The 24,541-nt window shown below is 31.2% G+C and overlaps 3 protein-coding genes across 3 annotated transcripts; 1 reads left to right on the forward strand and 2 right to left on the reverse strand.

Moving 5' to 3' along the window:
• Positions 1 to 62: 62 nt before the first annotated feature.
• Positions 63 to 4,622, reverse strand: LOC113512116 (putative leucine-rich repeat-containing protein DDB_G0290503). The gene is made up of 11 exons (XM_031909160.2): positions 4,475 to 4,622; positions 3,563 to 3,745; positions 2,336 to 2,440; positions 1,912 to 2,241; positions 1,769 to 1,847; positions 1,518 to 1,701; positions 1,318 to 1,441; positions 1,057 to 1,205; positions 886 to 984; positions 744 to 818; positions 63 to 301 (listed from the first exon to the last, which is right to left on the reverse strand). Exons 1-11 carry the CDS (start codon positions 4,535 to 4,537, stop codon positions 163 to 165), a joined length of 1,530 nt encoding a protein of 509 aa, XP_031765020.2. The 5' UTR covers positions 4,538 to 4,622; the 3' UTR covers positions 63 to 162.
• On the forward strand, positions 4,618 to 14,140 carry LOC113512083 (histone deacetylase 11). Its single transcript, XM_026895856.3, has 8 exons — positions 4,618 to 5,075; positions 5,215 to 5,338; positions 6,586 to 6,696; positions 7,223 to 7,314; positions 8,254 to 8,458; positions 9,434 to 9,600; positions 10,483 to 10,591; positions 12,092 to 14,140. The coding sequence occupies exons 1-8, from the start codon at positions 5,068 to 5,070 to the stop codon at positions 12,275 to 12,277; spliced, it is 1,002 nt and encodes a 333-aa protein (XP_026751657.1). The 5' UTR covers positions 4,618 to 5,067; the 3' UTR covers positions 12,278 to 14,140.
• A 542-nt stretch (positions 14,141 to 14,682) lies between these two features.
• On the reverse strand, positions 14,683 to 23,881 carry LOC113512127 (RIB43A-like with coiled-coils protein 2). The gene is made up of 9 exons (XM_026895913.3): positions 23,668 to 23,881; positions 21,577 to 21,717; positions 21,160 to 21,320; positions 19,950 to 20,085; positions 19,398 to 19,502; positions 18,583 to 18,722; positions 16,963 to 17,050; positions 16,217 to 16,323; positions 14,683 to 15,388 (listed from the first exon to the last, which is right to left on the reverse strand). Exons 1-9 carry the CDS (start codon positions 23,788 to 23,790, stop codon positions 15,247 to 15,249), a joined length of 1,143 nt encoding a protein of 380 aa, XP_026751714.2. The 5' UTR covers positions 23,791 to 23,881; the 3' UTR covers positions 14,683 to 15,246.
• Between the last annotated feature and the right edge of the window lie 660 nt (positions 23,882 to 24,541).

The following is a 24,541-nucleotide window of genomic DNA, read 5'->3' on the forward strand; positions in this document are numbered from 1 at the left end:
TTAAATATGTTATTTAAGAATAATAATGATTACAACAATTATTTTAAAATTTGATGTATTTTCCAATTAAATAAATATGTTGTAAATAAATCTATTACAGTATTAACTATTTATATAATTACAATTTGTATATATTGCACAATTAATTAAATCATCTCCTTATTAACTAGATGTGCTAGCATTGTCTTGTGACTCTGATTGGGGCAATAATAATTTCGATTTCAGTTCACTGTTTTCTATTTGCAACTGTTCTAATTTCTTCTTCATTTTTTCTGTCATTTCAACATAAGACTCCTTCCATCTGTAATATAAGGATATATTAAATACCATCTGAATCAGTATTTGCGTCTATGAGTAGTTGAAATTAAGTTTATTATTAGTAAAAAATATGATTATAATACTAATATTATTCAGAGTTCAGACTTTATAATCTACACGATTTCACACATTGAAAGGGTCAAGTTGTCCTATGTTTTGTCCAGCCGGTTCTGATAAAACACTATAAAATGTACTAATACACAAAATATCGTTATAATCTTTTCAACCATGGTCTTGTTATGGTGTAATAAAAAGAAACATCTAAACATGGCTGAATAAATGCTATTACTTTTTATTTTTTTTCCTACTTATTTCTATAAAATGTAATAAACTGACTGACTTATTGAACATTGCAATTTAATTATTCAGTAGATAATATTTATGAAAAGTCCAAATGGATAAACAATATTAAATAATATTCATACTTTTTACTTAGTTCCATTTGGTTTTCCAGATGTTTATTCAATTCCATCAACTCTTCTTCTTTCGTTGATACCATTCTGAAAGAAAATTATTGGTTATTAAAAAATTACATATTTTAGAAGCTACTATTACAAGAATACGTACTTCTGATTTAATTCTGTTCTTGACGATAGCATACTTTGTAATTTATTTATCATTCCATGTGTTTCATCCAACGATTTTTGAAGGTGGCCCACTTGCATTCTATAAGAGAAATATAATCATTTACTAGATACATTATTCATAAATATATTACTTTTGTTTCAAACAGCTTACTTTAATTCTTCACATTGGGTCTTCAAAAGACTCTCTTCCCAGTCTCGTCGTTTTCTTTCTCTTGTGTGAATATCTTGGACTCTTTGTATATCTATAGCCAAGCACTGTTTTTCACACACCAGTTGAATATTTCGCCTTTCAGATGTTACCTATTATAATTAAATATTAGCATACAGTCACCTTTACGTGATATTACAAAATAATTTCGAGTTGTACTATTTTTTAACTAAGCAGGAATAACTTTTTGGAGATATTACAAACCAGTTCTTGAAACATTGCTTCCAGTCTTTGCTCAGCCAGTGTCAATTTGGGATCTACCGTATCATCGCATTCTTTTTGTTGTTTTAAATAATTTTCATTTGCTGCTTGTAGTATTTTGTTTTCCCTGCAAAAGTATCATTTTATTTATACCAGTCACACACCATATATATATATATAATTAACGAAGAAGTGTTTCCAACCTTAAGGTTTTGTTGAGAAGTAATCCCTTTTCAACTATTTCAGCATCTAGATTTTTTATATGTTCAAGCATATCTACTATTTTCTCATTATATTTTTCTTTTATATCATCTAATTCCTTTTTATAATTTGATTCTATATCATAACTAACATTGGCTAAAGTCTGTTTCAATGTGATTAATTGTTCTGAAATAATGTTTAAGAATAAATAATATTATATAACTTATTTTAAACACATTAATTGCAAACCTACCTGAAATTTCTTTAACTCTCTTATATGCTTCTTTCTTTTGCTCTGACACTAAATCAAAAAGTTGTAATGCTTCTGCTACCTAAAAAATATTTAAAAAATTAATAGAATGACTATTTAAATTTTATTATTTTACTCCGTTATACCTTTGCTTTAGCTTCTATTTCCTTTTTTATTTTTTCATTGTTTTCTTTTTGGCTTAAAGATAATTGTTTTTTTAAGTCCTCATTACATTTTTTGTCTATTACGCAATTCAATTTGTACTCGTCCAATGTCTTAGTTATTTCATCAACTTTATCTTCTAATTGTTTACCTCTCTCTTTGTAATAGTTTATTTCTTTTTCTTTAATATTAAGGTTATTTTCTAATTCATTGTGCTTTTTATGTAATTCTTTATATTTTGTTTCCAATTCAATATAGTCTGTCAATGCTGTTTCTAGTTTTAATTTTAATTCTCGTTTTTCTTCATTAATGTGCTATTAAAAAAATCAAATATAATCTTGATAATTTTAGTAAATAGTATTATTTTCTAGTGGACTAATGTGGCAGCGCCCTTGTAAACAAACTTACCTGTCCTCCTCTATTGCCATAATTGTGATACGTTTTTAATTCTGTTTCTAAAGCGTCAATAGTTTTCTGCGAAGTTTGCCACAACACATGTAAAGAGTCTCTTTCCTGAAAATGTTCATATCTTATTTTCCTTATCTAATACAATAAATTTGTAAATAGACGACGTCTGAACGTAAGAGATATTAAAAAATAATAATATGAAAGGTCTTCATAAGACCAATGGAAACCTAAACAATAATGTATATACATTTTGTCTGTCTGTATGTGTTTCGACATTACACAAAAAAACGACTTCATCTAACTGAATGCGATGTTCATAGTTGCATTCTTGAAGGTCTAATTAAAAAACGGGCGCATTTTTCATCTCGATAAACCATTTAGAAGAGTTCAGTCCATTAGTTTTTCCACTTCTGGAAACCACACGTATGAAGTAACGGTCGGAAAGTCCTTTTATATAGGAGTATAGGCATAGAGATTGGTAGTGCTCACCATAGAATAAGGAGCGATACTTTCAGCTATAGGCTAAGACAGATTTGAGGGTATATACCTATGTGTCTTTTTAGGGGCAATCCCGCCACCCCCTCCCCTTGGAAAATATTCTTATATATGTCAATATAGGGAAGGAAATTGATTTGAATATGTCCTTTTTCAAATGTCATCAAATGCTTGTATTTATAATCCTTACTAATATTATAAATGTGAAAATGAGTTTGTTTGTTTGTTATTGCCTTAACAGCTTAACCGGCAGTATTTCCGAATTGATGAGATATCATAACTTTCAAGAAAAGAGCATATTCCTTTTTAAAAGGCCGGCAAAGACTTTGGTGTTGTGGGTGATCATGGGCGGCGGTAGTCGGTTACCATCAGATGAGCCGCATGCTCGTTTGCTCCCAAATCCAAATATCGAATTTGATATACACGTAATAATATGGGATGGAGGTTATAAACTACTTTTAACTCGGTATATGTATAGTGAACATATCCCGGTCAGACGGGCAAGTCACAACTAATAAGAAATAATTATTGTAACATGTAAGAGACTCCATTACCTACTTTTTTTTTTTATTTTGAGCAGAATAAAAAATCTTAGAGAATTGTTGGAGTTCGTGCGACTCTAACAATTATCTCCCGACAATCTTTATCAGTTCGTTGATACATGTTAGCGCTGAAACCTGCCCTATATATTCCTTAATATATGCGTAGTATTAATGATTTCAAAAACAGAACCTTAGTAAGTAACAAAATTTGTCTGTTGAGCTCCTCTAGTTCCTTGTTCTGATCACATTTCTGGGGCTGTGGCTGTTTGGCATTCTCAAGTTTTTCCTTTAATAACGCTCCAACCTGTTGGGACAACTTTTGATTGTCTGCTATCAGTGTTCTGATTTCTTGTTCCACTGCTGTTTGATTTTGCTGGTAATGAAATTTTATATTAGATACGTATTGACAAATATAACAATTTTTCTTGATAGATTTTCCATATAAAACAACCTATGTGGTAGAGAGTGTTTGTATGTCATAGCCACAAGTTACCTTTATAAAGATAAATAGATACATATATTGCTATCATAGAGTGATCGTCATGAACAGTCACGGTCCCAGATGGTGGCATCTTTAGGGACGTTTTTGACTCAAATATATCTATTTATTGGACTCTGGCTAATTTTTTATTTGAAGTGCCTATAATAAGTACGTATATGAAGAAAAGTCGAGTATTTAAAAGTTATAATAAAAAAGTATATGTTCATGAATATAATCCTTAGTAGGGTAGTCAGAGTGATCGACCATTGCCGTTGTATTATATTTCGCCTAGAATCGTGGCAAGGGACGAGTCTACTACCATCTTTCGAATTAATGTCGTTTGTTATCGGCGGATATCATAACTGGTGTGTTAGTTGGAATTTTAAATTGACACAAAATTTTTGGTCTCGGCCAGAATAGTACTCGCAACCTTTGTGACCTTAGTTGACGTGATATTATCACTAGCTCATAACACTGCGCGTGATACTATACAAAATAATCCGAAAGCAATGCTAGCTCAAGAATTGTCTTAAGCCCAATATTTCAATGTACCTAAGTAAAGAAATAGTATTATACGTAAATATGTTAAGTAATGTTATGCTTTATAAAAATGCAACAAACCCGATAAAATTCCACCTCACTTTGAAGAGCGTCCAAAGTCGGGTCCATAGGTATCAGCAACATAAAAAAATGTTGCTGATGAAGTAAGTTTATAAAAGTTGCAATAACTTAACTACAGGTACATAGTAAACAGAAATTATAAAATATTCTTTATAAAAATACTTTTACATTATATTAAGAAAATAATTTCTACGATTTGTTTACATTTCCCGCGATGAAATGACGACAGTCGTTGCTAGGCAACCAACTTTTAAAATTATGAAGATACAGCAACGGCGTCACGTCAACCATTACACTAAATAAATATTATTTTATTAAAAATCTTACAAATTTACAAAAAATATACAATTTATAATTCATGTTTTATTAATTTAATACCGTACTTATTTATCTTTGTGTTGTGACGTGCGTGAGCATCAAGAAAATGTCTAGTAAGTGTCAAAAGAAATGTCAAATTTTGGGTTAAAAATTTGACATTCGTATTATATGCAAAGTTCGCAGAATTTTCGAATTTTGCTATCTTTCAATTAAAAAATAAAACAAATATACTATAAATCATGGCACTGTTTTAATAATTGTTTTCATATTTGATAATGACTAGGTAAGTTGGTCTATAGATATCCTTAGAGAACTTTTCGTTATGTTTATATGAAAAGTTTCGATTTTTCCTTGGCAATTGCAGAAACGAAAAGAATTACGTACTAATTTTATTATTTTATTCATGTATTTTCCAATTTCAGTCTTTATTTCGATATTAGAGAGGATCAGTGGCCGTTGGTGTATGATGAGAAATACAACGTATCATTTTTAGGCCTCGAAAAGTTTCATGTTTTCGATGCTAAGAAATGGCGTAATATTATTCAAGTAAGTGCTTGTTGTTACGTATAATGAATAGTAAGGAAGAAAACGGTTTGTATCATATGAATAGGCTGTATAAAAATAGGTTTTCAATTTTGTTATACTTATTGGTTTAACCATTATTAGTTTTTAACTGCATCTATATGAGAGTGACTGGTGTATGTAAATTGACCGATATAAAAAATATGCATAATGAGTGCAAAAAGTATTCGTATACATAGGGTTGTTTAAAAAAATAGAAAAAATTGAACAACTTTTTTTTATATACTATTAAATATCTTAAAGTTACAGCACTTTTGTATAATAAAAAAAATTAACTTTGCATTGTAAAATTATGAATGAAAAGTATGCATACATTTAATGAATAATTATATAAATATTAACAATATTAACAATTATAATTTTGTTGTCCACCTTTAGCATCAATAATTACTTTGAGTCTACAGCATTGAATCAACCAATTTGATAGAAATACAAAGACAGTGTCAATGCCCACTCTTTATGCTGTGTAATTTTTGTTTTTGTTTGAAACTGATTGTTTTTAAATTAACATTACTATAATATTAATATCAGGTGATTGGTGAGGAATTTCTAAGTAATTGAGGGTGTTAAATATCTTTCATATATTGTTCATGCCTTAATATTTCATGCTTATCAATATTATGCTTTGGATCATTATCTCATAAAAATACCCAAACATTATTTAAACACATTGCTGCTTTAGTTTGGAGCAAATTCTCTCATAGGATATTAATATGTTTTGTGATCCATAATTCAATCTATAATGGTAACTTTTCCTACCCTAATAATGCTTATGCAACCTCATACAAAAATAGATCCAACTTACATTTTTTAATTCCATATTAGATTTTCTCTATACTGTATATTAATTATTTTGATTCATTTGAGAAAATAGCAGGAGGCCAGAAATAACTTTATCATTAATATATCTTTTTGCAAACTCTTCTTATTCTTTTAATACTATTCTTCCAACACTTTTAACATGTAAAATTATAATAAAAATTGTTATTATACAAAAGTGTTCGAATAGTACAGAATGAAATATTACATTTATTAATATTATCAATTTCTTGCAATATTTGTGGAGTATTAATCTTTAAATTTACTAATCCACACCAGTTAAAACACATCTTAGATGTAGTATTTTTTAATTACATTGAAAATTTAATTATAATTATTTTGCTGGTCATTTTTTTTTTGTTCAATATACATGCAAAAACTTTTTGTTCCAGTACTTAAAAGAAGCAGATTTTATTACTGATGCCTGTTTAGTGAGACCACTTCCAGCAAAAAAGAGTGATCTACTTGTTGTCCATACGAAAAGATACCTCAAATCATTGAAAGTAAGACAACAGTTAATGATTAGAATTAATTTGTTTAATTCCGCTACCATTAGTATGTATGTGACTGCCAACACTGAATATTGGCCACCACTGTTATTACCAAAAGTTCCACAACCTTCCATATTAGTCATCAATGTCCGACTGTCATTTTGTTCACACACGTTTTGCAAAACTAATCTAATGGCACCAGAATTAAATAAAATAATCCTAAATAACCAGTGATATGGATTTTTTCATAGTATGGATTTTAACCAGTGATATGGATTTTCTTATAGCATGAGTTTTAAACCCATGCTATGCTATAAATATATTACTGAATGATTAGCTGTGTCTAAAACTTCAACTTTTTTAATTACTGCATGATTCGGATCATTGTATTTAGGAGGAATTAATGCCTACCGCGGAATTGTCTGGTGTTCATCTCAGTATGTTAGAAGAGCTCTAATTTTTCACAAAGATATGTCTAGTCTGTTATAATATGCTTTTTTAGCCTTTTTTTTAATAGATGATAACATTTTTATTCCAGTGGAGCACCAATGTGGCAATAATAGCCGAAGTACCTATCGTGGCATGTTTGCCAAACGTATTTGTACAGTGCGCGTATTTGAAACCAATGAGGTATCTATTTTTTTGTTACTTGACACAGTTTTATAGTTTAAACAATTACTTAGACGACAAACATGTTTGGCATTAGTTGATGATGCAGGCCTTTAAAATGTACAATGGTAATATTATTTTAGACCTAATACATTTTACCTATAATGAACGTATAATGTTACGAAAGATTTGAAAATGTTACTACTTCTTTAGTTTCTTGTAGTTTCAAATTTTGATTAAATTTTCAACTAATTTCATATATATTTTAATGTAATAACTATCGGTTTAATTTACGCGTGATTACATCGAGAAAGCAAGACTAGATTTGGTACCAATTCAGTACCCTTAATCATGAGCGGCTGTGACTTGAATATTACCAAATCACACGTAAGTTAAACCGTTACATTAAAATATAATGTGTGCTTACGAAAGTTTTAACAATAAAACAACTTTAAAAAGTTTATTTTATGCAACAGAATGGCAAACAAGCGGACGACTCACCTGATGAAAAGTGGTAACCGTCGCCTATAGACATGAGCAGTACCATGGATATAACAGAGTATACTGTTTCGCCCATGATACCCCCATGCGTTACCATTCCTGAGGACTCAGGTGTTCTTCCTTTTCCACCTTGTAAATTCACTGCCATATCCCACCCTTCAAACCGAAATACATCCATGTAAACACAACTGCTTCACAATAGAAACACGAATGGGACAGAGGTGCCATGTCAAACAAACGATTTTTGTACAAAATCTCACTCTGGTAGTTTATAGTGTGACGGTATTTATGTTTATTATACGATATGTTTGTCAGTTCTGAATATATTTTAATAATTATTTTTCATTCAAAAGGGTTTAATTACTATCATGTTCGTTCCATTTTTGTTTCGCCAATATTGAAATTAGTTTTTTAACGGAACAAAGTTTTAAAAAACAAATTGTTTTTTTTTTCATCCAGATTACAAACTGGAGGCTCAGTTCTCGCTGGGAAGCTGGCTCTGGAGCGAGGATGGGCGATAAACGTTGGGGGTGGTTTCCACCACTGCAGCAGCGATAAAGGTGGTGGATTCTGTCCCTACGCTGATATCACATTGCTCATACGTTTTCTCGTCATGAATGGGTTGATACAGAACGCAATGATCGTTGATTTGGACGCTCATCAGGTTTGTTATGAAATAACAATATATTTAAATTAGTTCATGATTTAATTATTTTTTTTTTGATAAAATAAGAAATAATAAAGATTTAAATTCACGATCGGAACTTAACACGAACCGATTATAGATAAATAGTATCTACATACGTGCTTTTTATTGCTGGTTGTACTGAAGTAAACAGAAAGTGAAGTGTAGGTTTTTAAAAAAGGTACTATTAAAAAAAAATACTTGTAATCGCGTTGCGTCAAGTCCCGATTGTGAATTTAAAATATGTGTAAACAACGCCACAGTTTAAAATTAACACTAGATTTTCTTGTCTGTTTTGTATGAAATTTCATTCCAAAGGAGTAAAAACAGAAGTGACTTGTCATTAATGTTGTATGGATTTGCAGGAATAGATAAAATATATTTGTAACTTTGGAATTGACCTAACCTATCTATATTCACTTCAGGTCCCTTGTGGCGTAGGCTGGGAGATATGAAAGTAAAAAGTTAATATTGAAATATTGTCCATGGATTTTATTATAACACATTTTCTGTAACAAATATTTATGTGCATTTAATATTCAATATTTATTTATTTAGACCAGAGGGAGACTTTGTACAAAAGTCGTTTACTTGGGTACCTCTGTCCCATTCGTGTTTCAACCGTGAAGCAGTTGTGTTTGCATGGCTGTGTTTCGGTTTGAAGGGTGGGATATGGCGTGAATTTACAGGGTACAGATGAATAACACCTGAGTCTTCAGGAATGGCAACGCATGGGGGTATCATGGGCGAAACAGTATACTCTGTTATGTCCATGGTACTGCTCATGTCTATAGGCGACGTTTACACTTTACATCAGGTAGGCCGTCAGCTTGTTTGCCATTCTAAGTTGTATAGAAATAATATTCGTTATTATAAGGTATCTCTCCCAGTGAACCTTAGGGAAGTGTTAGAATTTTTAAATGCGGTATTAGTAGTAATATTTTATTTTTATAGGGCAATGGCTACCAACGCGATTTTCTAGGTGTACCAGAAGTGTATATAATGGATATGTACAACCGTAACATTTATCCAAAAGACAAGGAGGCGAAGCAAGCAATACGAAGGAAGGTCGAGCTTGCAAACAGAGTTGAGGATTTGGAATATATGCTCAAGTTGAGACAGTAAGAAATATTTTTTTTCAAACTGTTGTTGTCGTTTTAAAGTTTCGTTGAAAATGTAATGATTTTTGTATGTTTATCCCTTATTTCAGACACAATGTACATTGTTTAAACGACTAATGACTATTCAGTTGCGAGTGTAATTTTACGATTTTTAATAAATGCCATAATTTTTTTTTATACAACTTAGAATGGCAAACAAGCTGACGGCCCACCTGATGGAAAGTGGTAACCATATTAATATTGGTACTGCTCCAATATTGGGTTCTCTTGGACATTGATGGTGGAAAAAAGTTCATTATTCATTCCGATATCGTTCGTACCGGATATGTATATGTTGCAGTTAAAACTCTAAACCAGTCAAAAGTATTATTTAGCAAAATCAGTCAAAAGTACTTTTGACCGTATGCTTTAGTCAATAATACTTTTGACTAAAATAACAGTTAAAAGTACCTAACCTAACTTAACCTAACCGCAAATTTGCAGTCAAAAGTACTTATAACCAATAATTTTCAGTCAAAACCACTTTTGACCAACTTGTTCAGTCGAAAGTAGTTTTGACTGATTTTGCTACTTAATAGTACGTTAGACTGGTTAAAAGTTTTGACTGTAACATATATAAATTTCGATAGGGTTCTTAATTTCGACATTATATGTTGGATAACAGACACTTAACATATTCGTTATTGAGCCAAAATATAGATATTGATAACAGAAAAATATATATATATATATATATATATATATATATATATATATATATATATATATTGCCGACCTCTAGTTTTTAATTAATAAATTGGATTAGTTTATTAAATATATGTATGCAGGAATTCAGTTTATGCGACATATAGATCGTATACCTGATTGCTTTGTTGTTTTCAGAAATCTTAAGGCTGCTCTAAAAGAATTTAAACCAGATATTTTGGTGTACAATGCAGGGACTGATATTTTAGACTCGGATCCACTCGGTCACATGAGGATTAGTGAAATTGTAAGTTTGTATATCTTTCTTTTTTTATACAACTTAGAATGGCAAACAAGCTGACGGCCCACCTGATGGAAAGTGGTAACCATCGCCTATAGACATGAGCAGTACCATGGACATAACATATCTTTATCATATCTTCGTTATCATTGTGTGTTTTTATATCAAATGTGACTGTCATGTCTGCTTGTATACTGTTCCGATTTGGTATAAATTTGTATGAAAAGTAGCATTCAAATTTACCTCACATTCACATCCTGAATGTGAATGAATGAAAATAAATAAAGAACTTTTATGCTACTGTTTACATATTACATATACATTTAGATTATTAATTCTTATTAAACTATTTATTTATTTATTACATTCACTGGGTGAGCCTTACAGTCTTCCAATACGCTCACCCAGGAAATCATGAATACAATAATATATAAAAAGGAATATTACATAAATAACAAGGATAATATAAAAAAATTAACTCAAACAAAAAACGTCTGAACACAAATACTCTGTGGTCTCTCGATAAAACTCCAGCAAGAAGGAGGAGATGGCAAATACATCTATTATATTCTTTCCCTATAAGTGGAGTTTTTCCAGTAGTTGCCACTTTTAGCAGGCGAATTGGCAACCGCAGTTAGGCTTATGGTGTTTTTTTAAGAGGGATGGGCAGCACCATCCCTCGACTATTAAGTTCCCTTAGTTGACTTTTACTACACTCACGGAAAAGAAAAGGTTGTTTCATTCTACGCCGGGACCACACATCTATTTAATATTTAATAAAAATTATATGTTAAATTAATTTCAGCACAGGTTTAATGATAAATATAATCTTACCATAAGTATTTTATATAATGCGTTAAGTATGACATGATATGATGTATAAACTTAAGTGTGCAAAACTATAAAATGTTCTAAATAAGTTACTTATCATTTTCCTTATTAAAGTTTGGTTTAAAGCTGATAAATACTCAAGTACAAAACATAAATATAAAACGTAGAACTCTGCCAGTTTATTAGTATGGATAATCTATATACGTTAAATGAATAAGATTCTGGGGTCGATTTTTGGTAGGGTATTTTTGTTTAATATTTTTGTTTAATATTCCTTTTTATATGTTATTGTACTCATGCTTTCCTGGGTGGGCGTATTGGAAGACTGTAAGGCTCACTCAGTGAATGTAATAAATAAGTTATAAATAATTTACCAGAGGAAGACTTTGTACAAAAGTCGATTGCTTGGGTACCTCTGTCCCATTCGTGTTTCAACTGTGAAGCAGTTATGTTTGCATGACTGTGTTTCGGTTTGAAGGATGGGATATGGCATGAATTTACTGGGTACAGAGGGATAACACCTGAGTCCTCAGGAATAGCAACGCAAATAAAGTAAATAAATAAATTAATAAATAAATAAATTGATTTGGGTCTAGGTTAAGTTCAAAAGTCAAGTTCAGAATACTGTTACTATGTTTTAGAATTGCAACTAATGTTGTATTATATTTTTTCTAGGGAATAATAAAACGGGATGAATTCGTATTTGAAAGTTGTAAAGAACGTCGCATCCCAATAGTGATGCTTACTAGCGGCGGCTATTTGAGGAAGACTGCGAAAATTATAGCGGATTCGATTCTCAATTTGCACAGGAAGGGCCTAATAAACGGTACGTGCGGTGATAACGGTGATGAAGCCGTTTGAATAAGTAGGTGATGAAGTTGGGGTTGTATTTAAAAAATGCTTTTTAATGGCTGTTACAAAAATATACCTACGTGTGATACAATAATTTAATTAACTGTTCTCTTATTAATATGATTTACACTAGAATACTAACAATGTTTGTGTCTGAAATACTTACATATTTTAAAAAAGGGGTAGTCTTAAATTCGGTTGTATTTTTTTACGTCTCTTATCTCATAACTCAGTCGTTTTATAAATTAAATTAATTTTGAAAATGTTTCTTTTGATCTAAAGGAACTTACTTTTAAATTGGTCTCATAGTAATTTTATCAAAATTGGTTCATTAGTTTAGTTTTTAGATAAAAATAACTAGTTTTGTCACAATTGAAGTAATTTTTTTAATACAAAATGAAATAATTCTGTTATAATTCTTAACTGCACATATTTTAATACATTTTTATAGATTGAGTAATGTGCTACATGACAAAATTTAATAAAAGTTTAAAATTTTCAGCTAATCTTTGTTAAATATGGTGGCATTACTAATTTTTATTTTGTCTTCACTATGGTCTAAAGGAAATTTTATTTATTGTACGATGGTGGTAACAAACAGACGGCCTCTCTGACGGTAAATGGTTACTGGTTGTTGCTTTAAATATATTTTCATTTGTAAAGTGGGACTAGCAAACATATTAACCCTTAAAAGCCTGATTTTTAAATCAAACTAAAAATATATATGTAAGTGTACCCTTTACTGTGTTTACTAATGGGGAAAAATAGTAAAAAAATGGAAACGATATTATTATATACTTACTTAAATAAAAAAAAAAACATTTAGTAACATGTAAACAGACAAATATTAAAATAAAATCGATTGTAGGTGCCCAATGCGATTTATAACCCCGATATCAAATTTGAAACTTCAGGTATTTAAGGGGTTAAGATTAATTTTATCATTTTATACTATCTGAAAATATTCGTGATTTTATTTGAATGGTGACAAGGTATTTTAGAGTACTTAACAAGTATGCATAATGATCTCAAATGAATTTAGTAGCTAACATAGTAGAGGACTCGACGATTGATTGAATGTAGGTTTGGAGCTGTTTATTTTTTTACTTGCTGTTTTTGTAATTTTTTTAGTTATAAACTATAGTATACAGGTTCGCAATCGGAAATCAGTTGGAAATGTATGAAGGTATATGCACTGTGAAGTAAAACCGTGTGAAAATAATGTTTATTTCCTTATACATAAGTATCTATTTCTAAAAATTCACAGTGTAAGAAAGAGAAGAGCTGAGCTCATTTGTTTCTCCTCTCTGTATCTTTTAAAGATTTATAGGCCTAACATTAGAACGCATAGCGGTTCAGATGGCCACCATCAAGAATTAGCCTAATATTATAACTACAGGATGAAATCAAAATAATTGGCATCCTTTAAAGGTCCAAAATTGAAAATGTGTTCCACAGAAATGTACGTAAAAACGGCAAAAAACTTGAATCTCTTATACTAAACAAGCTACAAGTCATCTAAAACGTGAAAAGTCTTAGAGTATCAACAAATGATGTAGACAAGAGCTCAAAATTTTTGTCATTTTACGACCTACATATATAAGGGTAAATGGCACATTTTCACTGAGAACCCCATTTGTAAGTATGATGATTATTTTGGTTACACCCTGTATAGATGTTTTAGTCATAATATCGATCTCAATATTACGAAGTGCCAATTGTTCTCGTAGTCTCTGCAAATAAAATTTGCAACGTTAAATATATGTAATTAGGTTTTCTAGATCTCCATTAATATTGTGTAATGTGATATATTTATTTTATAATATTTGCTTCTAATATTTATTTTTCCAAATAAATACTATTTTTTGTCAGACAAAATTGTTTTATTTTTATGATAGCGATTCGCTCCGGATTCGCACGGGTGTAATTTATTACAAAATATTGAATTTTCCACTTATCATCATCGTAGTATCGGCCATGAATTGTCCACCGCTGTACCTATATTCTCTATATTGGGGGGTTTTACGAACAGTTGCCATGTTTGGCAAACGGGTTGGCAATCGCAGTTAGGCTTTGGTGATGTTTTAAGATAGACGTTACTGTGTATCCCTTCTTACGACACCCACGGCACCATTAGCCGCTTATGATACCTACGGGAAAGGAAGGGGTACCCCATTCTATGCTGGAATCACACGGCGGGCTTCTACTAATACAAAAGTTAAAATGTAAATATAAAAATTAAATATAAAGAACATAAAGAATATAAATAGCATAATAGATCTTTAAAAAAATGTCTAAATGTCAGAGAAATCCGTGTCAGAACTAGTTGTGTAGTTTACAAGAAGTAGAGAACAAGAAAGACTCTGCCAGTGACGTTGTTTTATATTATTTAGGGATTAAATAAATATATAAGGTAAGAAATAAACAGGTTTATTAAAATTAAATTAAATATCAAGACGAGGTAATATCTAAATGTTCTAATAAAACACTCGTTATTTTCAGATTATTATCTCATTACATATCTGATTCAAATTCATCATTTAACATACGTCATTCATATTAGAACAAAAAAATTGTAGTGAAATTCACACAAAGAGTAACATTGTTCGCCTTTAAAAATTGAAAGCACTAAATATTTTATTACTTTATGTATTATACGCTAAAATCTTTTTGGCGCTAATTTTAATCAACTTCAGACATAGACGATTCCAAGATGACTGTACTTTTTATTACACAATATTATCGTCAAAACCTTACCCAATTTGGTTAAATCTATTTTTAATGAAAGAGTTCTTTCGAATTGTTTAAATTGAATTAATTTCGTCAAAGCTGAAATATTTTTGAACAAAATGTCAAATTATTGTTTTTAAATTGTCAGTATGTTAATGCACCCTTGAGATGAGCCATTGTAGTGATCAAGAATTAATTTGTTCACAAACAGTAAATCAACTGCTAAAATATACATATACGATGATTCATTATCTGGTAGTCGTGTTGAACTGTGCGTAGTATTCGTCCGTTGGGGTATTACTGTACACCACTTCGCGGTAATACTTCTCTTTCTCCTTCTGCTGGAGAGCTAGCAGCTGGTTTTCCTCCATGAGCTGACGGGCGATGTCTCTGCGGGAATTTTTTTATAATACTAGTTGTAGAGTTGTAGATCGCATCTTTACTCGCGTGAATTAGTACATAAAAAAACCTATGTGCTAAGTTATGACATACTTATAGGTAGGAACCCGTGTACCAAATTTCATTCAAATTCGTTCAGTTTTGTGGGAAAAAGTACCAAATATTCATCTCCATCGATTCAACTATCTATCCTTGCGTCCTTTTCTATAATATTAACAGGATACAGCATAGAGTGTAAATGTTAAAATCAGTTCTTTGCGACTTAATTAGAACAAAACGTATCCAACTAACGACTACAGAATAATTTATAAAAATTGCCGCGAAAAACATAAAAATCTGGTTTTACTTTATTCCATATAAACTGTTTTAGGTTACCAATTAAAACATTTCAATTAAATATGGACGTTAAACACATCATGAAATATCTTTTGAAAGAATGACGTCTGTCAAGTTAGTTTCTTTATGTAACTTATAATGGTATACAAGCTAACGGCCCACCAAGGGAAGGGATTTTTTACTAATGGAGACTAAAGGCTCCATTGCTAGCGATATATCCAACCAGATCGCAGAAACCGTCGCGCTGAATTCTAGATACTGAATTGCTTTTATCCTCACCTGTCATCCCTCACTAGTGCCTCACCAGCGTATACCGTTAGCGCAGGCGGGGTTTACTATTGCCATTCATTAAAAAAAACGGTTCAGCTGATGAAAAGTGGTAACTGTTATTCACACGAACAGTACCATGGACGTTTGTAATGTGTACATTACATGCTTACATTTAAAAAAAAAAGAACAAGTAATCTTTTGATATTCAAATACCTCCTTGTCCTTTGATCGGCGATATCCTGGCGCGCAACTTCTCTCTGTATAGATTTGGCAAGTGCTTGCCATTCAGCCTCCATTTTGTCTTGTGCATCTCTTTTAGCCTAAAAAATTATGAAGATCTTTATTATTCTCTAACGTCCTCTAAAGACTCGTTTTAAGTTGCGTTCTATCTTTTATGCATTATTATTAATCATGGTTACATTAGTAAATCTGTCGTGAGCGAGAAAGCGTCATTGTTCTGTGGTAGACCACAAAGGTCGTGAGTTCTAATCTAATAGAGATATTTTTTAAATTTTTCGAATGATAGAAAACATTGACAATAAACGAAATTAAACCAAGAGATGGCGTTAACAAATGCCACGTTGGATCTCAATATACATTGCGAAATGTCATATCAATTATTACAGTCACACTAATACCAAATTAACATGAATAGACGGCAAATGGCTCTGACTACCTTATTAGGAATTATAGTCGTAAGTGTAATAAATATATTAATTTATTGATGTTCATAATTTGGGCTTCAATTTCTAATGTTCGTAGATACCTAAGTGGATTTGGAATAACCGAATTAATTTGAATTCTTTTCCTACTTCTCTAAGATTTACTATGAATTTACCGCTTGGAAAGACAACTAAGGAGTCTTTAATAGTAGATGTAAACTAAATCTAATTGTTTTATATCTTTTAGATCTTATTAAGCATGTGTTTTTTGTTATTTTTTTTAATTTAGTTTTTTACCTTAGCCGCTGCCATTTGTTCCTTTTGTGCCGCATAGAATTTCTTCAGCTCCTCCTGATTCATCCCTTTGTACATAAAGCCGATAGCTCTAAAAGAGACAATTTAATTTACATCAATTCAAACAAATTAATCATACGGTTATCTTGATTCAGCGTATATGACTAAGTCTTTCGACTTAAAAATATCTCTGCTATAAGGTTTAAATTGTAGATATTACTTAGGTACGTAGTTCCACAGATAATTAACACCTATTATAAAATAATTAACTATATTTTGTGAGACGCAATAAAAAGTTTTTGTAACAGAGGGAGTATGCCTATCAAATTTTTTGCTTCTTATTTTTGGTATTCGGACATCGATTGCATGTACGCACGTTCTAGTACGTCTTACTGACCCATTTTTCATTTCATCGCAATAAATAATAGGCATTACATGCGGACATTTACCAAGGTTCTTAGAATTCTCAAAATCTGACTAATGTGAAAGCGGGAAAATATTACAAGTGGGTTTCGGGTTAGCCCAGAAAATTTTATTACTCGACTGTCGACGAAAATGAGGATAATATTTTAAGTCTTTGGTGCAATATGTGACGTCAAGAGTTTCATAGATTTTAATAAAAAAAATCGTTATTTCTATTAGTACTATGGCTATATAATGACGGTATAAAATAATAAGATAGTAGCCATCAACTGTCAAAAAGTTATTTTAGAATTAATTGGTTATTTCGTGATTTTAATTGGATTTCTCTATGCACTAGTTTTGAAAAGGGTGTCAGTGTGGAATGTAATTTTTCTATAACGATTATTATTTCGAATAACTAAGCAGTATCCATGTAACTAGTATGTTATCACATGTTTGCCGTATACAGCCAACTATCGTTAGTGGCAATATTTATGCATGTTTTACTTGATAAATAAATATAACTGCCGATTTTTAGTTTATTGATGTTCTACTTCTTTTAGAGCCTAGTTCTTGAAATCCGGGGGGAAAATGATTGTTAGTAATGGGGTCTAACAGCACCAATGCTAGCAATATATCCTAACAGATCGACTTCCACGCGGTTTCCCCTGGAATTCATCGTGATTAATTATAGATGAATTCGTCACAATGGGCCAATGGACCTGCTTTTATCCTCATCTATTATCTCTCACTGGTGCTCCGCCAGTGTATACCGATAGCGTAGGCGGGGTTGCCATTTTTTATTTTTTTTTATACAACTTAGATTGGCAAACAAGCTGACGGCCTATCTGATGGAAAGTGGTAACCGTCGCCTATAGAGATGAGCAGTATCATGAACATAATAGAGTATACTGTTTCTCCCATGATACATCCCATGCGTTGCCATTCCTGAGGACTCAGATGTTATTCCTCTGTACCCTGTAAATTCACGCCATATCCCACCCTTCAAACCGAAACACAGCCATGCAAACATAACTACTTCACGGTAGAAACACGAATGGGACAGAGGTACCCAAGTAATCGACTTTTGTACAAAGTCTCTCCTCTCTCTCTCCTTTCATCTTCACCCATTAAAAAACTCCTGGAATCTACTTTCTATTTTCTTTAGATCTTCTCCAAACAAAATAATGTTTAAAATATTCCATAATAGAACACAGATACCTGTTTTTACCAAGTGCGCTCTTGGCAACATCTGGATTCTCCGTTAGCATATCCGATGTGAGATTGTTGTACATTTCGGCTGTGTTATCCGCTTCTTCTTGCTCTTTCATTATCTGCTCCAATTGCTTCTTTTCCGCTGCCTGAATATATGAGTATTTTTATTTTATAAATGCTGGTTGGTAAGTTGCAACAAAACTAAAGTGTTTTTGAAAAATCCAAAGTAAAGTTTTAAATTTATCCTATTTTTTGGTGAATTATCTGACTCAGTGTCATCTAAATAAGTCAGCATAAAATAGCATTATATCTATATAGCATTATATATATTTTAATGCTGCCATCATAGAATTTACCTGTATATGTACCTATATATGTGTTCTTTCTAAATGTACACGGTTGGCAGGAAAAACTGATATTTATAAATTCGTAAGAAACTTTTGTAACGAAAAGAAAAAAGTATATACATCACGATGATCCAACGGTCTTATTTTTGTTGACAAATAAGGAAATAAAAATACAGTTTGTTGATTCTGTACTGTAATAGGAGTGGCAAGCATGTACATATAGAAATTTATTTTTTTCAAACATATAATCACACAAGGGTTCTTCACTAGGATACTACATGATTATATAAGTTGCTCTTGCAAAATCAGGTATCCTAATGGTATATTCTTAGTTAATTTATTAAGTCTGTTTTGTAAATTGAGCCTATAACCAATAAAAGGTCGTCAGGGGCAATCTGTGTCTTCTTATCCGTTGGGGAATTATTAATACAATTAACTAGTAAAATATTAACAATGTTTAAAAATAACGCTCACCAAAGCTTCGTTGTAGCGCAAATTTGCTTGCCCCAGTCTGTAGCGGCACTCTCGTTCTAGCTTGTTCAATTCGCTAGCACGTTCATCACGGGCTTTAATGGCCATCTGGACAGAATATAAGCTCAAAATTGCTTGTATACTTTACTATAAAAACTGTCTCTCTGTAACAAGTTTTTAAGTTCTAATACTACATCGTCTACTGATTTACTAACAATGGCTTTCAATATTCGCAGTGATATCGAAGCTGAGTATAAATAGTTATTGTCATAACTAAAGGCGGGGAGAGATTGTTAGAACTACTAGTTCCATTGCTAGCAATATACCCTGTCAGGTCAACTTTCACGTGATCACCTCTACCATTGTGCTGTGGGTTAACTGAGCTGTCTTTTCTGAGGCATATTTTGTGAAAGTACAATGTGGATAATTTGTTACAGTGACATTATAGAAGAAATTAGAGATTTAAAGTTAATATTGGAATTAAGTTTCATGATTGATTTATTTTCAACTTTTATTTTTTATTTTGAATAAATCTATCAAAATCATATATCTAACCATGTAGGCGGCTTCCGCCTTTTTTCTTTCTTCCTCAGCCGCTTTCCTCTCTTGAACTTGTTGCTCGAGCCAGGCAGTTTTCTGCTCAGCCATTATTTTGAGACGTTCCTCTAAAGCCAAATCCTCACCCTCGAACCTGGTAGAAATATAAAAAAGAATAATTATTGTGTATTTTTTTTTAAGGAGAATTGTTGAGGATACTATTTGAAATTTATTACATTGTTTTTCTTTATAATTACAACCCGCCACAAACTAAAGTTTCATCCCAATCATCTGGACGAGTGGCGGTCTTCCACCGTGCGTTTTTCAAGGCACTTTCTTCCACGCACAACCATTCTTTGGAATCAACTTCCAGCAGCAGTATTTCCGAACCGATACGACAACATAACCTTCAAGAAAAGAGTATATTCCTTTTTAAAAGGCCGGCAGCACACCTGCAATGCCGCTGGTGTTGTGGGTGATCAGTAGTCACTTACCATCAGGTGAGCCGCATGCTCGTTTGCCCCCTGTGTTGTAAAAATAAAAAAAAAAATATGAATTATTTAATATTTTTATTACGACTACCCATTTTATGTAGTATAACCTAGTGGTATATGAGTATACTGATTTAAAAATCGGTAGATAGGTTAGGTGGTATGTTACGTCATTAAGTATTTTTTATTTTATTTTTTTATAGCTAGAAAATATTGCATTTCTAAACCTCCTCTAAACTAGAGCTGTGAATAGTAGAAAAATATAGAATTTTTATTTAAATATCAGTAGCTTAAGATTGTACACTTTTTCCATTTAAGAATGAATAGTTTAAATCTTTTCAAAATACATATATATATATATATATATATATATATATATATATATATATATATATATATATATATATATATATATATATATATATATATATATATATAAGCATATAAATAAAAAATAATACTAAAAAATATTTTTGCTACTACACTCTCTTGTTTGGTTGTGTTTCGGTATAAAAGTAAGGCAGGTAGAATATAGCAGTGAAATTGCAAGGTATAAAGTCAAACTCAATCCTCAAGAATGACAATGCATGAGAGTGTCATGTGCATCACAGTATATATTTATTATTTACGTTTTTATTGTTCACGTTTATAGGTAGCGGTTACCGTTTCCCATCAGATTTGTTACTTTCAATTCCATAAAAACATGTATAAATAATAGGAGTATAGGATGGACTAACTTCTGAGCGCTGGACAGGCCCACCGGCTCGCCATCGGAAGCTCTTGGCGGCAACTGCTTCTTCAGAATATCAGGATCGTTCAAATCAAACTCTCGTCGGTCTTCCGGGCGCTGGTACTTTTGTCGAAACTGGTTAACTTCCACATCGATTCGCCGTCGCTCCTGTAAGAATTCATCTATGCTCCTCATAGATATTCTTAAAATCTTGTCACCGTAGTTCAGTTAGGGGCCTTAGCTAAAAACATGTTTTTAGTGAGTCCTTCTTTTAAAGATATTTGAATGTTTAATAGTAATCATACTGAATATATACCGATGAATATAAACTAAATTTTGTACATGTATAGTAAATATTATACTTTTTGGAAAAGTTACGAAGAAAGCCTTGGAAATTCACTACTAGTGTATAAAATGTACTTGCCTCTTTCTCTCTAGCCTCTAGTATGACGGCGAGGTTGCTGTCTTTGATCATCTGCTGCGCGAACGCAAGATCCCGTCGCTCCTGTTCATCACGTTCTACTCGTTTCTCCGCTATCTGACGCTCTAAGAATGGGACATCTACCTGTATGTGTTTAAAATGTATTAAACTTGTAGTGTAATTGATATTATTATGATATTATGGGTATTATAAGCATTTAGATGAATGATCCGCTTTACAAGCAGAATTGGAAAATGAATCCATAGATATATAAGCAAACTAACTTTTAAATATAAATTGCAAATTAAATACATATTTTTCCTCTATTCAATAATGTACCGCCTACTTATTTCTCGGTTTGCCCAATGATTAGTAGAGAACACCGTTCGGTATTAAGTCCGCCAAATGTACATAGAATTTTACTATGCATTAAAGTTTAAATAAATAAATATATACGTTATCGTCAATGCGTGTAATAGATACTCGTAAAATGAGACAGCAACGTCCGGTATCTTTTTTCTTATGCGTATGCTAAGGGAAACGTAGCTACCGCTAGATTCCATAGTACCTTTGTATAGGGGAACTTGACAAAGTATAAATGAATCTATTGGTATAATTATTATAGCTAGCAAGTTTATGAGATGTAATGAGATTGCGATGTGGGCTGTCTTGTTCTTTCTTATGTGAACGCTAACCAAAACAATCCTGTCGGTAAATTTATTTTATTTATTTAATTGCCCCTTGCCAAAAAGCTTTTGCCCTCTAGAGAAGTGGCAAGCGATAAAATGAGATAGCAACGTACGAGTCTCATTCCAAATTATGGTTTACAATTCCATTGAAAAATCCGTTTGCTACTTATCTATGATCCCAGATCTTGTTATGCTGCGAAAATTAAGCTTATTATTAAGCATGAAATTACAATTTTACGATATTTGTAAAGTCAAACTGGTAATGCGGTAAAAAATTGAAATTATTATAAATAGTTTATCTATATATAAAACGGTTTATCTACAGCTACAGATATTATTATTTGTAATATTACTAAGGGTATGCTAGCATACAAGCCAGTACCCCACTTTGGATGGTGTAAATGCATCATTACTTATTAGAAGTAGCAACGAATATGAGACGCCATGGCTGAAAAAACATATCCTGTTATGTTCATAGTAATAACCATGTTTATAGGCATTGTTTATCACATTTCATCGAGTATGTGGTCATTTATTATTTTAATGGGAACAACAAACGGGCATTCTTATGAAAATGGCTGGGCGAATGAGCCATACGTATAAGAATAAATAAATAATGGTACATATTTGCAACAAAGGAATAATTATGAGATATTATATTCTTTAATGAGAAAGATGGGATATTAGACATTTTGAATTACTTCGAGCTATTATTAAGATGGTAGTTTGAGTAAAAAAAAATGTACTTACATAGAATTTTACTGTGCATTAGGGTTTAAATAAATAAATAAACAAACAAGTAAATATAAATTCAAGTATTTATAGATATTTTTTTTATTTTTATTTATTTAAACTTTATTGTATATACTAATAATACATAATAAATATAACAGAGAGAAGCATACGTACAAAGGCGAGCTTAACTCTAAAAGAGTTCTCTTCCAGCAACCCAATGTGGAAAGGAACATCAATGTCAGTGGGTAGAGCGGTGTACAAAATTGTTTTTTTGTTATATAATTTAAAATAAGTTGACAGCTCGCTTAATGAAAGTTATTACCGTCGCATATAGACATGAACAGCATCATGGAATTAATAGAACATACTGCGATATCAATGGCGCCCTTTAGGTATTCCCATTGTTAAAGGGCTTATGGTGTTATGCCTCTATACTCAGTAATTTTACTGCCATGTCCGACTATTTAAATTATAACAGCTATGTAAACAGCTATGTAATCTATGCACTATGTAGTGGAGCTCAGATTAAATAATCAAAACATAAGGAATGTCGTTTATAGAACCTAAATTTCAAAAATATATTTCTCAAAGTAACATCAATTGAATTTGATCTTTTTAGACTAATTCAATACAACGTATATTTTAGAAAATTTATTAGATGTTCGCTTACGCCAATTTTCCTATTTCTGGCATTAAAAATCCTGGATCTTCTTTCGAGTTCGCACTGCCTCCTTCTCTCTCTGTTCTGAGCTTCTTTTCGATCACTTTCATTAGATATTTGCAATTTTAACATTGTAACGAGAAATAAAACGAGGGGAAACTTCAAAAACGGGAATAAAAAATATCCTGTATCGAACAAATCTCTGTACAAAATTATTACGTTGTCATGGAAACTTCTTTAATGACGTTGTCATTGGTGTATATATATGATTCAATATTTTTTGTGTTAATTGCATCAAAAAGGATATATCTATATATGGGTGAGGTAATTTGTACTTAGACTTACATGTGTTTGCTTTGATCTATGTGCCAGCTAAACCAATTTCGATAAAATGTTGGACGACGATATGACGGATATGGATTTTTTTTTCTTTCAGTAAAAGAACAATGAAGGTAGATGATATTTAAATATTAATACTAAATGTATATATATATATATATATATATATATATATATATATATATATATATATATATATATATATATATATATATATATATATATATATATATATATATATATATATATATATATATATATATATATATATATGCATATAAAGATGTGAGAAAAATAAATCATTATTATAACTATTATAGCGTATGTAGTAATTACATCACATATAAAATATATGTGTTCATACACATGTTTATAATTATATAAAAAATATTTTTCCATTTATAACGAAGATAGATAGACAGTAGAAATTAGCTGGAAGTAAATAAAAATAAGGTAGAAACAAAATAAGAAGAGAATAATCTTTCTTTTTAAACTGTTGCAAGCGTCCATTGTTTAAAATTATTTATTTTAAAATGACTGTTTA

This window comes from Galleria mellonella, unplaced genomic scaffold (genome assembly GCF_026898425.1).
Source record: "Galleria mellonella isolate WM207_F2 unplaced genomic scaffold, CSIRO_AGI_GalMel_v1 utg184, whole genome shotgun sequence".
Lineage (NCBI taxonomy): Eukaryota > Metazoa > Arthropoda > Insecta > Lepidoptera > Pyralidae > Galleria > Galleria mellonella.